Source organism: Gymnoscopelus microlampas (genome assembly GCF_963454915.1).
Source record: "Gymnoscopelus microlampas genome assembly, chromosome: 22".
NCBI lineage: Eukaryota > Metazoa > Chordata > Actinopteri > Myctophiformes > Myctophidae > Gymnoscopelus > Gymnoscopelus microlampas.
This window is the reverse complement of record NC_139959.1, coordinates 25,683,159-25,697,017: the sequence shown is the minus strand read 5'-3', so window position 1 is coordinate 25,697,017 and position 13,859 is coordinate 25,683,159. Positions and strand designations below refer to the sequence as shown.

Here is a 13,859-nt window from a genome sequence, read left to right as displayed (position 1 = left end):
ACCAAAAACCTTCAAACATAGCAAAGATAGCAGATCTACAAGCTCACAACACGCCACGCCTCGTGTACATCTGCTATTTTTGCAATTTTTCTGACCTTGTTGAATCTTAATCCCCTTACAAATCCAAATTACAATAAAAAAACAAAAACAAACACCAAAACTAATAAAAAACTAAACTAAAACTACACTTTTTTTTAAATGAAATAAAATAAATTCAGCGGGTTATTGCATTAAGTGTACAGCGAGGGTTGATAGCTGCCGATTGACTGACAAAGTGGTGTTGATCCGACCGCAGGCAGGGCTAATCCATGAGCATCTCCATCTGTGTCAGCTACTTCAATAAAGTCGAACACTCCCAAATCCCAGATCAGCAGAGAAATTAGCCTACTTAAGATGCAGAGGGGATTGGGGGTCGTCGTGTAATTTGTGTGTGTGTGTGTGTGTGTGTGTGTGTGTGTGTGTGTGTGTGTGTGTGTGTGTGTGTGTGTGTGTGTGTGTGTGTGTGTGTGTGTGTGCGTGTGCGTGTGCGCGTGCGCGTGTGTGTGTGCGTGCAAGGGGCGGGAGAGACTGTGTGTGTTCAGGAGACATAACACTCTAGAGGAAAACCCTTGCTATCTCTTGGGGCAAGTGACACATCCTCAGTCGTGATGGAGAGGACAGGATCCCGCTATGAAAAGGGATAAATGTCATCAACCACAATATTATTTTGCTGAGATACATGACGCTTGCAGGTTTGGAATTTGCAAAGCATGTAATAAAGTGAGCGTATTTCACTGATATTGTTACTTAAGTAGTTTCTCTATTTCATCACGACATAAGTAGTATGACTCATTTGTCCTTGCAGAAACTTTCCCATGAGACAGCAACAGGTGAAGCAAGTACAACAATTGCTACTACAGTTCATCAAATACTTCCATTTTAATTATTATTATTTTTATTTGAAAAAGGATATGAATCAACATTCAAACTAAAGTAGAAGCTTTGAGTTAGCTGAAAGGCTTGTCTTTGTTGGCAGCCTCATTTCCTGATGTTGTTAGGCATCCTAGAATACATTTTGTTGTAATGTTTCTCCCCACAGTTCTACCTCTGTAACACTGCAGTGAAATCGTGCTGTGAACAATGAATGTCATATCAGACTATACAACTTGTTGATCACGTCCAGATGCCAAGAGAGAGATTAAGGGGATTATATTGAAGAAATGAAAACTGACTTCACGGACATAATGCCATAAATACGGGTTTGTTTATACACATCACACCTCAGTATATTACAAATGATAATTCAGTACTTCCCCCCCTAGACTTGATCTATTATATTCCAGGAGAAGAGCAATTCTACAGGCCTCAGTGGGAGGCTCTCTTTTGCACTTTCCTTCCTTTACGTTAATCAAATTTGTTTTATGTCATATTCTATTCAGCTATCAAACAAGTCTTCATCATGGTTTGAACAGTGGGCCAGATTTATGTCCTACATTATGCTTTGAGCTTCATGCAATACCTCTTGTTAACCAGTAATGGTCCTACCTAACCACACGATCAATTTCTCTTTGGGAGAGTAGGAAGACCTTCTCCAACCATCACAGCTGTGTTAGTTGTATTGTATTAACATATGCCCATATAGTTTGGTTAAAATACCGTTTTATTAAACATATTTATCAAAATAAATTCCGGATTGCAGCTTTAAAACTTTCCTGAATTTGAGGAAAGTGGCCATAGCCTTGAGACCCTGCATCAATTTTCTGAGTGGGTGTGGACTGGATAGTGATTTAGCGTGTGGTACCAAGGATAAACCTTTTGTTGTGTGCCCCAGTGAGTTCTGAACCTCAGTCCTGCCAGCACTTCAAAGTACTGCTAGCTTTCATTCTAGACACCAGGGACACCAGGTGAATAATAGTACACAATAGAACAGGAAACTTGCAAGGCCGAAGTTGAAGAACACTTAAATACCATACTTTCGATGAAAACTATGCATTTTAACCATGGAGGACCACAATGGAAATAAGACGTGCTAGTGTATTTCAGTGAATGCGCTGTATTGTACTTGTGTTTCCCTTTTTTAACATACTGTAACGTTCAAATTAAAAGAACATTCAGTGAAAATAGCATATCTACAAGCTCACAATGAGTCCCAATGCAACGTTATGAGCTTGTAGATCTACGTACGTCAAATAGTCAAAACTATTTGACGTACATTATAACAGAGTATAGGGTTGGAAGTAACTGGTTAAGCATTAATCAAATTCCGGATCACTTGTGTGGATAACAACCAAATGTATAACACAAGGCTATAGATCCGTAATAGGGGACATAAAGTGGTAGTATCACAAAACAAAATCAAATAACTACAATAACAATAGTATACTATTATGACACAAGTACATTGCGAACCCACTTGCAGATCTACAAGCTCTCAATTGATATTTCAGAAGTAAGATTGCAGAAGTAATTGCAGATTACTTAATAAATGATACTATATCTAGGTCAGTTACAATGGAAACAAAAAATGATGTTTTTCTTGCATGTCCTTTCAGTGGTATTATACAGTGTGTGCACACATGTACATGAATACATGTTGACAAAATGTGCTACTTGAAAAGGATTTTGACACGTGGTGTTCACACAACCTTTTGCATTGTTTATTACATAAAGCGCAAAAGCGACAATCTGAGACTACATCATAACAACACATTGACATACTGGCATTGTCACTGATTTGGGAAACAACTGACAACCGTTGACAAATAAACTTACATTGGACTACAGAAGCAATTCACTGACAGTTAAATGACAATTTTGTAAATCGTTAGTAAGTCGCGCTGAATTCTAAACAAGTGCAACACAGTCGGGAGCGCTAGGGTGCACGTGCGCACGTTACGGGGAACACTGCTCTTGATGTTTCATGGGCAGAGTAAGGACACATCATCCAGCTAACATCCACCAGTGGCCAGTCCAGGTGGGAACCAGCAAGTGTAAATGATCTGAGCTATATATACACCTCTACAAACATAATCACACTGGAATGTTTGTTTCAGTGCCCGAGACACAGACCAAAGCCAGCATTCCCCTAAAGAGACCAAATTGAATTACCTTGTCCCAGGGAGCTCCCCGGGGTAATGTGGTACCTAACAGTCAATTTATCTGCATCTATTGAAGGGAACAAACAACACAACCTCCTCCGGGGGGGAGGATGGAATTCAAAATTTCCTCCGGCGTCCTCAGAGTGATCGCTCAAATGATTCCGACAAACGTCTTCTTCTAAACATGGCCTGCAAGGGGGTATGGTGGTATGCTTTGCCACAACCACAAATTATTGTTAGATTTTTTTGTCCATGGGATAGTAAGAAAACACAGATTCACACGTGCTAAAAGTAAAATCATATTATTGATAGGGAAACAGGTAATTGTTTGTATAGGCCAGCTATGTACAGTATAGGCCAAAATGTGAAGTGGCTTTCTTATCCGCCACAATGCGACCGATTTCTAAATGTGGGTGCAGGTTCTTCCCTGGCCTACTGGGCGTGTGCATGCTACGTTGCATGCCGTTCGATCCGGTACTGCCTGAGATTAGCTGTTCACAGACACATGTGTCACCATGAACCAGCTCAGTGGCTCACTGGCCTGAACCAGCTCAGTGGCTAGTATGTCACAGTCCCTGAAAAAACTGAACCAAAACAAACTATGATGATAGTTTCTTGATATTTATAATGATATTTCTTAATCATTTCACCCAAAATGTTTATAACAACATATGACTATTGACATACTAACGCTGTCTGTCATATATGTAACATACGGTAAGAGGATTAAATGACTTTGTGGCCAATTTGTGTTTTGACTTAGGCAAGTGTAAACCTGATTTAGGCCAAATTATTTCTCGAGTAGTGATTTACTCCAGATTTAGGCCTTTTTCTTTTTTGCCATAGTCACATTGTCTTTGACTTAGGCAACATAAAATGGCATATGGCACACACTTGACATTGGCCATTATACTACTGGGTGGGAACAGCATGATTATTATTATTTTTTTACCAGAGGTGGCCAGTGTCACAAAGTGCTGACTTCCTCATAAAATGGCGTAGGCCATTATTTTAGGAAGCTGACGATGTGCGATAGAGCAATACGTGACATATATGTGACCTACTGCATGTGACAGGCGACGTACAGTATGCAAAATGTGATATTCAATAGGTGATATAATATGTGCATTACTGATTTGGTTTGCTAATGCAAAAGGAAAAGGAGATTCTGCTCTCATCAGTCCTTGCTTGAATCATATCTACATGTATTAGTGTCAAACTGGAAAATGATTACTTCAAAACTTACAGGTTAATACTGGCCCACTGGAATAGCTAACTGTACAGTGGTGTAATCCCCGCAGTGTAACCTACTGTTTCAAGTAGGTGAAAGTGTCAATGTCCATATGTCCGGTTGAAGTGTACTTAAGAGTGACACTGAATGCTAATCTACTCACTTCACAAAGGTTAATAGCTAACTCATTGGTAATCACGGCATGTGGTCACGGAGGACAAGTGCAGAAAGGGAAAACAACATGTTATAAATAAAACATAAATGCGTGAAAAATAGAAAACAAACCTGCTGTTGGTATAGGTTTATCAGTAGTAGTAGTAGTAGTAGTAGTAGTAGTAGTAGTAGTAGTAGTAGTAGTAGTAGTAGTAGTAGTAGTAGTAGTAGTAGTAGTAGTAGTAGTAGTAGTAGTAGTAGTAGTAGTAGTAGTAGTAGTAGTAGTAGTAGTAGTAGTAGTAGTAGTAGTAGTAGTAGTAGTAGTAGTAGTAGTAGTAGTAGTAGTAGTAGTAGTAATCTAATTCTGCTTTTAATATTACGAGAAACACATGGTGAGCCCTCATTTAGTTGGCTAATTAACCAAGAAGCAATCATTTACTTATGATTCTAACAAATATGGTCACATATGTCACCATATTTTTGTCAATTTACCAATCAAAAATGCTTTAATAGTCATAAATAACTGGAGTTTGATCAACACATAATTCCCCCTCTCTCTCTCTCTCTCTCTCTCTCTCTCTCTCTCTCTCTCTCTCTCTCTCTCTCTCTCTCTCTCTCTCTCTCTCTCTGTATGGGTGTATTTAGGTCAAGCCATGAGACCCAGTCCCTTCAGGGCTCCAGGACCATATGTCCAGGCCAAATGCCACCACTACCTTCTGTCACTAAATGATTTCTCCTTATACCTTACAGGACCGTGTGAAGCCACCTTGCTATTTCTGGTAGCCAGTTCACAGAGCAAGAGCCTAACATAAGGTGTGTGTGTGTGTGTGTGTGTGTGTGTGTGTGTGTGTGTGTGTGTGTGTGTGTGTGTGTGTGTGTGTGTGTGTGTGTGTGTGTGTGTGTGTGTGTGTGTGTGTGTGTGTGTGTGTGTGTGTGTGTGTGTGTGTGTGTGTGTGTGTGTGTGTGTGTGTGTGCGTGCGTGCGTGTATTGGAGTATTTCCAATTTTCAGTACTTCTACTCCACTACATCTCAGAGGCAAATATTGTACTTTTAGTCAACTACAATTATTTGAAAATGTTAATCACTAGTTACTTTGTAACTGTAGATTTAGATTATTATTATTATTACCACCTCAGCCCTATACTTCGGCTATTTGAAAATAGCTGATCTACAAGCTCACATAGCTTGTAGATCAGCTATATGTTCCAAATATCTTTTATACATTTTGAAAACCTGTGAAATGAGACATTCTACAGTACGTACTACGTAATGAGTATACTTTTACTTTTGGTACTTTATGTATTTTTTGATGCGTGTAAGAGTATTTCTACATTGCAGAATTTATACTTTTACTGATCAAGTACAGAATGTGAGTACTTCTTCCACCACGAGTGTGTGTGTGTGTGTGTGTGCGTGTGCGTGTGTCAGGGCTAAAACAACAGCTCTTGTGATTGACGTGCTGTGATAAACGGAGAGAACACTGCCCCGGCTGCTGCTCAGCTGTGTGGCCCTGGGGAGACACACGTGACCCAAGGTTCTCAAACACATCCAGTGCGTTTTCAGCATTGTACTTTGTAGATTTGGATTATTATTACCAAACACACTTATCACTTCAGCCCTATATATATTTTGGCCATTTGAAAATATCAGATCTACAAGCTCACAATGTGTCGCATCGCGACGCATTGTAGCTTGTAGATCTGGGGAAGAAAAATTGGTAACATTTGCTCATAAGGTACCCATAATTAACGCTTAATTTATAATTACTTAATACATTAAGTAAGCATTAATTAAGCATTAATTAAGCATTAATTAAGCATTAATTAATTAAAAGCATTTGATACCAATACTTGTGTACTTTTACTCAAGTACATTTTGAATTCCGGACTTGTACATTGCAGTATTGATACTTTTACTTAAGTAAAAAATGTGAATACTTTTACCACCACTGCTAACCATTTCGTCTATTGACCACACGCATGTTGTGCAGGGAATGATTATCGTAAGCCCTCCGGAAAAACCTAGAACACACCACGGCCTGCACCACATGAGCACACCAACGCAACCCCTTTTTCAACCAACCTCGGTCGCAAGCCGCAGGATCGCATGCGAACGAACCACATCAGCGAGTCCAAGCGCTATGAGCGTTCCTCCCCTACATTGATCGAGTAAGGATTAAAAGGAGGTTCCATCGCGCCTCAAGCACCAAAATCAGGCTGGTCCGGTGCATCTCAGGAGCAAGACACATAATAGCAGGGAGGAAGAAAGCACTGGAGCGGCTCGAACAATTGGAGCCTATTCTTTAATAGAGCAGGGTGCATGGCAGGAATGACAACGTTTCGATGTCAGTTACATCGAAGGTCTTCGGTCAGTTACATCAAGATGTAACTCACAGACTATTAACACATTGCCTGCCAAGAACGCATATTTTTTATATATATATACGTTTTTTTTTGTGATGAAAACCACACGTTTTCAACGGGCCATAGCCCCAAAAATGGCTGCTCGTGGTTGATATGTTATTGTCCTAGTTGATACACGGATCCCTCCGCCTACCCACGGGGTCTTTTTTTTTTACACAAAGTGGCTTCCACAGCGTTTCAAAGATTGTCGAAATCAGGTAATTACACTGGCATGGGGATAAAAAAACAATGTTTAATATCTTGGCGGGTCATGTGTTAAAGAAAAGGCTCCAATTGTTGCTCCAGTTCTCTCTTCTTACCTGATCGTAAAGAGTTCAACAGCGGGGCGACACTGCAGCAGCAGACTTGCATTAATGTATGTAGAAGGAATAATGTGTGTGTGTGGGGGGGGGGGGGACTGATAGGTGGGGAGAGAGAGAGAGAGAGAAAGAGAGAGGCCTGCCACGTCCTCTATCACGTCCTCAGCATACCCCACACAGAATTACAATGTAGACAAGATGCTGAGTCAGCTCCAAAAAAACAACCCAACATGTTTTGAGTGCGGTGCTGCATACAGAAGCAAAGGAGAAATAGCTATTAAGCATTGCTACAGAATACAAACGTAACCTATATATATTGTTGCTGACACTGTCGGGTGTAAATCTTGTATGTCCCAAACCGCTACTTTTCAGGAAATGGGTACTGATGAATCCAACGTAGTTTTTAGTCACAAGCTCTTGTTAATACTTTTCATTGGTTTAATATCCATAACACAAACAGACGTAACAACTTTCAACCTGGTGTCCCTATATTGGGCATGTCCAGGGGTTATCAATATGTCCGCGGAAAGACTTCCTTGTCCTTGTCCGTAGCAAAGTTTTACATAACATTATAATGTTCTTATTCTGATCACAAGACCTAATTACTGAATATTAGTCTTCAGTTTTCTTCAAAATATGATTTACTATGACTCTATGGCAATTAGGAGTCCACTAGTACTAGTGGTTCTCAAATGTTTTATTTGCAAGGACCTCCTTAACTCTGAGAGTGTTCAAATGGAACCATTTGAACACTCTCAGAGTTATAGATCTGTTATGGTCATTCAGGGTTAGCTCTCTATGTGTTTCTAGTAATATTATTGTCCACTCATTTTGTATGTCCATGGCAAAAATAGAATTTTGACAAAAATGTCCACCACAAGCCCGCATGGCGGTGACCCCAGGGCATGTCCTTATAGGTGAAGATTTTTTTTCAAGTTTCCAAAAAGCTCACAATGTGTCATATTGTGATGTGTTAAGATTTTTAGGTCTGCTATTTTTCGCAACACTTTTATGACAAAGTATAAAATAGGGCATTAATTGAAGGTTTGAAAAAATAGAGAGACTTGACACTTATTAGCCCGCGGACCCCCATTTGAAAAGATATGCCAGGGACCCCCATAAGAGAAAAGAGTTTTTACGGCTCTAGCAGTGATTCTCAACCATTTTAATTTCAAGGACCCCCAGTTTGACATGCCTTAGGCTACGGACCCCCATCTCTGGGACCCCAATTTATATTACAAGATCAATGTTAATTTAACTCTGAGAGTGTACAAATGGACCTGTTAGGGTCCATTTGGTTCCATTTTTACACTCTCAGAGTTACAGACTTGTAAGGGTCCATTTGGTTCCTATCCATCATTTAGCTGGGGACCCCCTGGAACTCCCTCAAGGACCCCTGGGGGTCCCCGAACCCCACTTTGAGAACCAACGACTTACAGTACATGTATAACGTAGATTTTTGTAAAGGTTTTTTATGCTTTTCTGCCTCAGTAACACTGCAGTGAAATTCCGCTGTCAACTTGAACCATGTTCTGCTGTTGGCATAAAGGTGGACATGTTCAGCAAATTTGTTTGTGCCGCTCGTTCATCAAATCCTTCATGCTTTTACATTAGCTTTCATCGTCTGACCGTGGGGCCAAGAGTTGTTCCAGACAGCAACGACCTGACTTACATGCGGGTCGTTGCTCCAGTTGACCGCGAGGACGAATGATTTGTTTGTGCATTTTGGAAACGACAAAACCTTTTTTTTCACATGCACACTCGTGTGCACAGCACAAAAGCACTCACAATGCTATTTCCTTATCTCCCTTTTTCCTTCCTTTGTCTAGCACTCACCCCATCTCTCTCTCTCACATTGGCGACACATGCATGCAATACCAGTGCAGGCAAGCACTGCTCACATCAAAGGTAGATATTTTGCACTTTGTGCAGTGCAGGGTCTACAGTATTAACATTTAATAGAAAGGACCTTTCAGACAAAAGATGGATTTCTTTTTAAACACAGCATGTTGACATCCCCCCCCCCCCTCCCCCCTCCCTCTCTAAAAGGCGGAGAACAATAGCAAAAGCATCTCCGCAAATGTCTCCCCTGACCCCTGAGGAGCCAGTTATGGCCTTTCTAAAAGGGGAGATGGAGGTGTGCAATACAGCAACGGCAATAAGGTCAGTCCATCATTCCGTTGTGGTTGTGTTGCGCAGCCTTTTACGATCTTGGCACGCACGTGCAGCAGTAACATACTTGGGGATGTTTCATTGCCAGAGTATGCAGTGCAAAGTGGCAGTCAGTGTTGCCAGATTTTGCGACAGAAACAAGCAACCAGGTCTACGAAAATAAGTCCAAAAGAAGCAACTATTAATAGGCCACACAAGCACTTTAAATATATAAATACTGTATGATTATAATATATATAATAAACATATAATTTATATACATCGGCTATTTGAAAATAGCCGATCTACAAGCTCGGCGCGTTATAGGTTTATAATGAGCTTATAGATCTGCTAATTTAAAAAAACTATCGAGAAAAAAAAGAGGAACATTGTGAAAATAAAATTGAAACATTTTAACAACACAAATATGGTATGGGAGTCCCTGGCACAAAATGTTTTCAGATGGGGGTCCGTGGACAAATACACTTTCATTTGGGGGTCCTTGACATTTTTAAACAACATTACACAGCAAGCCCAAAATACGCAACTACTCTTTAGAAACAAGCCCAAAAAACCACAACCCGCAACTACCAATATACAAGCAACTTTACAGAAGAAGAAGCCCACAGTCGCTTATAATAAGTGGACATGGCAACACTAATGGCAGTCTCCCAAGCATCACATACACACACTGGTTCAGGATTCAATTGTTATTGAGTCTCCTTTCATTTCATTCATTTGTAGATAATGGAAGGCATTGAAGTAGAACACAATATTGCACACATTGGTAATTTGGTACATGAATGGCAATTCTACTTGAAGCTCATTTAAAGCCTTTTGATAATGAAATGGCATAATCGTCTACGATATATTCTTAGATCAATGAGTAGCAGGCAAACATCAGGTACCATCTTCGTTCCAAGATGCGTGCGCAGCACTTTTTGGAATGAAACCCCTCCATTCGACTTTGCAATGATAATTAGCACAGCTGCAAGGACAAGAACATTCACACGCTCTCAACACTGCCAGCCATGCACATTTGCACTGCACCTGTTTTGGGATCGACGGAGAAATATGGCTGTCCTTGTAGAATGCTGTACACTATCCTCGCACTGTTTCCATATGTGGGATCATCAGCATCAGTGGCCGTGACTTGGTACACGGATGTGCCTGCAAATGAGAACAGCAGAATTATTATTTCACCTTACGTTGCTCTTCTCGCATTAGGTTTGTTTGGTTTCTTTTACTCAAGAATCATATTAAACAATAGTGGACAGTAAAGAGGAGAATGAAAGGAAATCCTGTCATGAGCCTTATTTGATCTAACTAGAAGCTCGGCCCTGCGTAGCGGCCGCGGCCGCGGCCACTTGGCAGCGCATATAAGTGGCATAGCGTCATGAGGGCCAGTGGGGCCGTGGCTCGGTCAGTGAAGACCCTGTAGCGCGGATGATATGTGGCATAGAGGGGCAGATTTTAAATCTCCAGAGGAAACATCCGTGGGCTACCATTGGTTCAGCGATGTGTGCGGGCGCCCTGCGGGCCCTCCTCCTCCACCAATGTGCAGTATTGAGAGCCCTGACGTCACAACATTTGGAGCGATGGGCACTGCACTCTGGTTGGTTAGGGTACACCTAGGGCCCAGGTAGAACCCAGTTAAAGCCTGCATGGGCAAACCCAGTTAGGACCCGCCTTGGTCCCACATAAACGTGGCTAGTTGGGGCCCACCTAAGGGCCAGGTAGAAGCGACTTATAGCCCGCATGGGCATCGCAGTTAAGACCCACCTCGGCCCCACATAGAATTGCCTAGGTGGGGCCCACCTAAGGGCCAGGTAGAGTCGGTGGGGACCCCCCACAGGCCAATGTTAAAATGGTAGCACTTGTTCCTCAACATAGTGTGAATGTGCGTGCAAAGTTGACCACAATCGGACGCTGCATTCATGATTTGCGGCATTTTGTGCAAACTTTAGATGTGAATCTTAGCCAATCGGGATGGAATATGAAATATTAAACAGATCCGTCTTGATCACATGACTATAGAGATCATGTGTACCGATTTGCGTGAAATGTAGATAAAATCGGAAGGAGTAATGTAAAGAAATATGTTGTACATAAGGCGGCCTCCTGGTGGAGCTATAAAAGGTAGATGTGAGAAATGCAGGGGAAAGGTTTTTCCTTGACCTCTAGAGAGTGCACATACAAAGTTTTACACAGATTGGTGCAGGTATAGGTAGAAACACAAATCGGACTGTTATAGCGCCACCATGAGGCTGATTAGAAAAATCTCAAGTGGAATTTCTTGCTCGGCATAGTGGGAATGTGGGTGCAAAGTTGCACGGAAAGTGCATGCTGTGTTCATAATTTGAGGCATTTTGGTCAAAACGGAGCAGTCCTGGAAACTTTGGAAGCCATTTTTAGTCAATCAGGATGGAAAATGAAAAATCTGAAAGACCGTGTTGTTTTTAATGACTATAGAGATACTGTGTATCGATTTGCGTGATGTTAGGAGAAAATATGTAGCAGTACTGTGAGAAAATGTGTTTTGCAAAAAGCGGCCTCCTGGTGGCACTATAACAGGGCCATGTGAAAGAAATGGGGCAGAGGTTCTGAATTGGCATCCAGGGAGTGTGTGTGCACAGTTGCGCTGCGATCAAGCCAACGATGCGGGAGATTAGCTATCCACAGACCGTCGGACGGACAGGGGGTAAAACATACTCTCGCGCCATCCCTTTCGGCCTGGCGGAGACAATAAAAAAGCTAAAGTAAAGGAAAAGACCATTACTGCAACAAAAGTAGTCAACAAACTATACTATAAAACATTGGCCACATTGTCAAATAATTTAAGAAAGAGGCAAACATGTTGAAAATAGCCGATCTACAAGCTTACAACGCCTCTCAACGTGAGGCGTTGTGAGCTTGTAGATCTGCTATTTTCACAATATTGACTTGTGGAACGGAGTCAAACAAAATTGGGGGGGTCCCCAGTTCAAATATGATTATTTGGGGGGGGGGTGATCTGAAATTACTACATGACCACAATGCAGCCTAAACGTGCGTTGCACGGGGCGGAGCAGCAATAATAACAGTTACCGCACGAACGTGCATTGTTGACAAAGTGATTGCACAGCCGCTGCAGGCATGACAACCACGTTAGCGTTAGCTACATGCCAACTATCACAGCGCCCTGTCCGTCGTCGCTGCGACTGACTCTGATGGCTACAGCCATAGATATATAAACACTACAGCAAGCTCTCTGAGATGCCATTGTCTGGGAACTGCTCTTAGCGTGACACGACCAATGAGAGTGAGCGCTTTCGTTGTTGCTAAGATACGGTGCATGGCACACGGCGTCTCTGCCCCATAGCTTGTAGATCTCTCACACATGATTGGCGTAGGCTGCGTTGCCGTCGACGCTGATTGGCTGCATGTTGCTGTGACGTTGAAATGGGGTGCCAGGTCTGCTTTGTGTGTAAGCGATTTTGGGCTCATTTGGGCGCGCTTTTGGGCTGTTTTCCATAGAGCACGGAAGGGCTTGTTTCTGTCCCGTGACGGATGTGGCAAAGAAGGTGCAAAACGAACCATCCGGAAGTAAAGTGCGAGATGAAATATATAGCACTTTTTGATTATTAGAGAAGGAGACAGATGTGAAGGTGGAAAATGGAATGTAGGAGATTATATAGTTTTTCATGATGGATTTTTGTAGCAAGTTGTGAGTGAATTGGGCCACTCCTGTGGGCGGGGGGCTGATTAGAACCATTGGGGTTTGGGAAGGAGACGCTCTCTGTTTGAGTGGTAGGATGAGATTGATTGATTGATTTGAACGTCATGTTAATAAAGAGAAATACAAGTACAATCTTGTACAAACAGACATAACAACAAGAGTAGACCTGGGTGAGTGAGGTACAAACAGTCTAACAACAGTCGGGCATCACTGTATAGCTTCATTTCACTTGCTTACGTCCGAAATGACTTGTAGCATGTCGCTAGTGTGAGCATGTGTGAGTGCAGCATCAGCCTGATGGAGCACTAACTAGGTTTAATTGATTGATCGAATCCTTTATTAACAAGTTTGTTAACAGTACAGGTGGTGGAAGGCGCTAGGGTGGCGCAGTGGTAACGTGCCTGCCCACCACCGCAGAGGTTGTGGGTTCGAATCCATTGTAGTGCATCCGGCTTAGTCGAGTGTCTACACGGACACAATTGGCCCGTGTTCGGGCGGGGAGAGTGATAATTGGCACCTGGCAGGAGGAGTAGAACGAAGGCTCTACTGTACGTCCTCCCGGTGGGGGCTCCTCACTGGCAGGCGAGTCAGCAGGATACAACAGCAGTGACAACACACAGAAAAGCGGGGAGGAATCAATTGCCATAATGACAAAAATAGTGGAGAAAAATATGGTAAAAAAAAAACACTACAGGTGGTACAGTCAAACATTATGCTGAAAGGATGAAATAGAAAGCCCCAGAGCACTTGTTTCCATTGTACTCAATTCATCAGTAAAACATACAATACCTATTTGTAGAATGTAT

The 13,859-nt window shown here is 42.0% G+C and overlaps 1 protein-coding gene across 1 annotated transcript in view; it reads right to left on the bottom strand.

Moving 5' to 3' along the window:
* The window catches only part of LOC311038571 (cadherin-18), a gene marked incomplete at both ends in the record, with an annotated part of 121,736 nt that overhangs the window by 71,374 nt on the left and 36,503 nt on the right, over positions 1–13,859 (bottom strand). Inside the window, one exon of the mRNA XM_084048144.1 lies at positions 10,386–10,505. Coding sequence (XP_083904270.1) covers positions 10,386–10,505 — 120 coding nt within the window. The remainder of the gene's footprint in view (positions 1–10,385; positions 10,506–13,859) is intronic.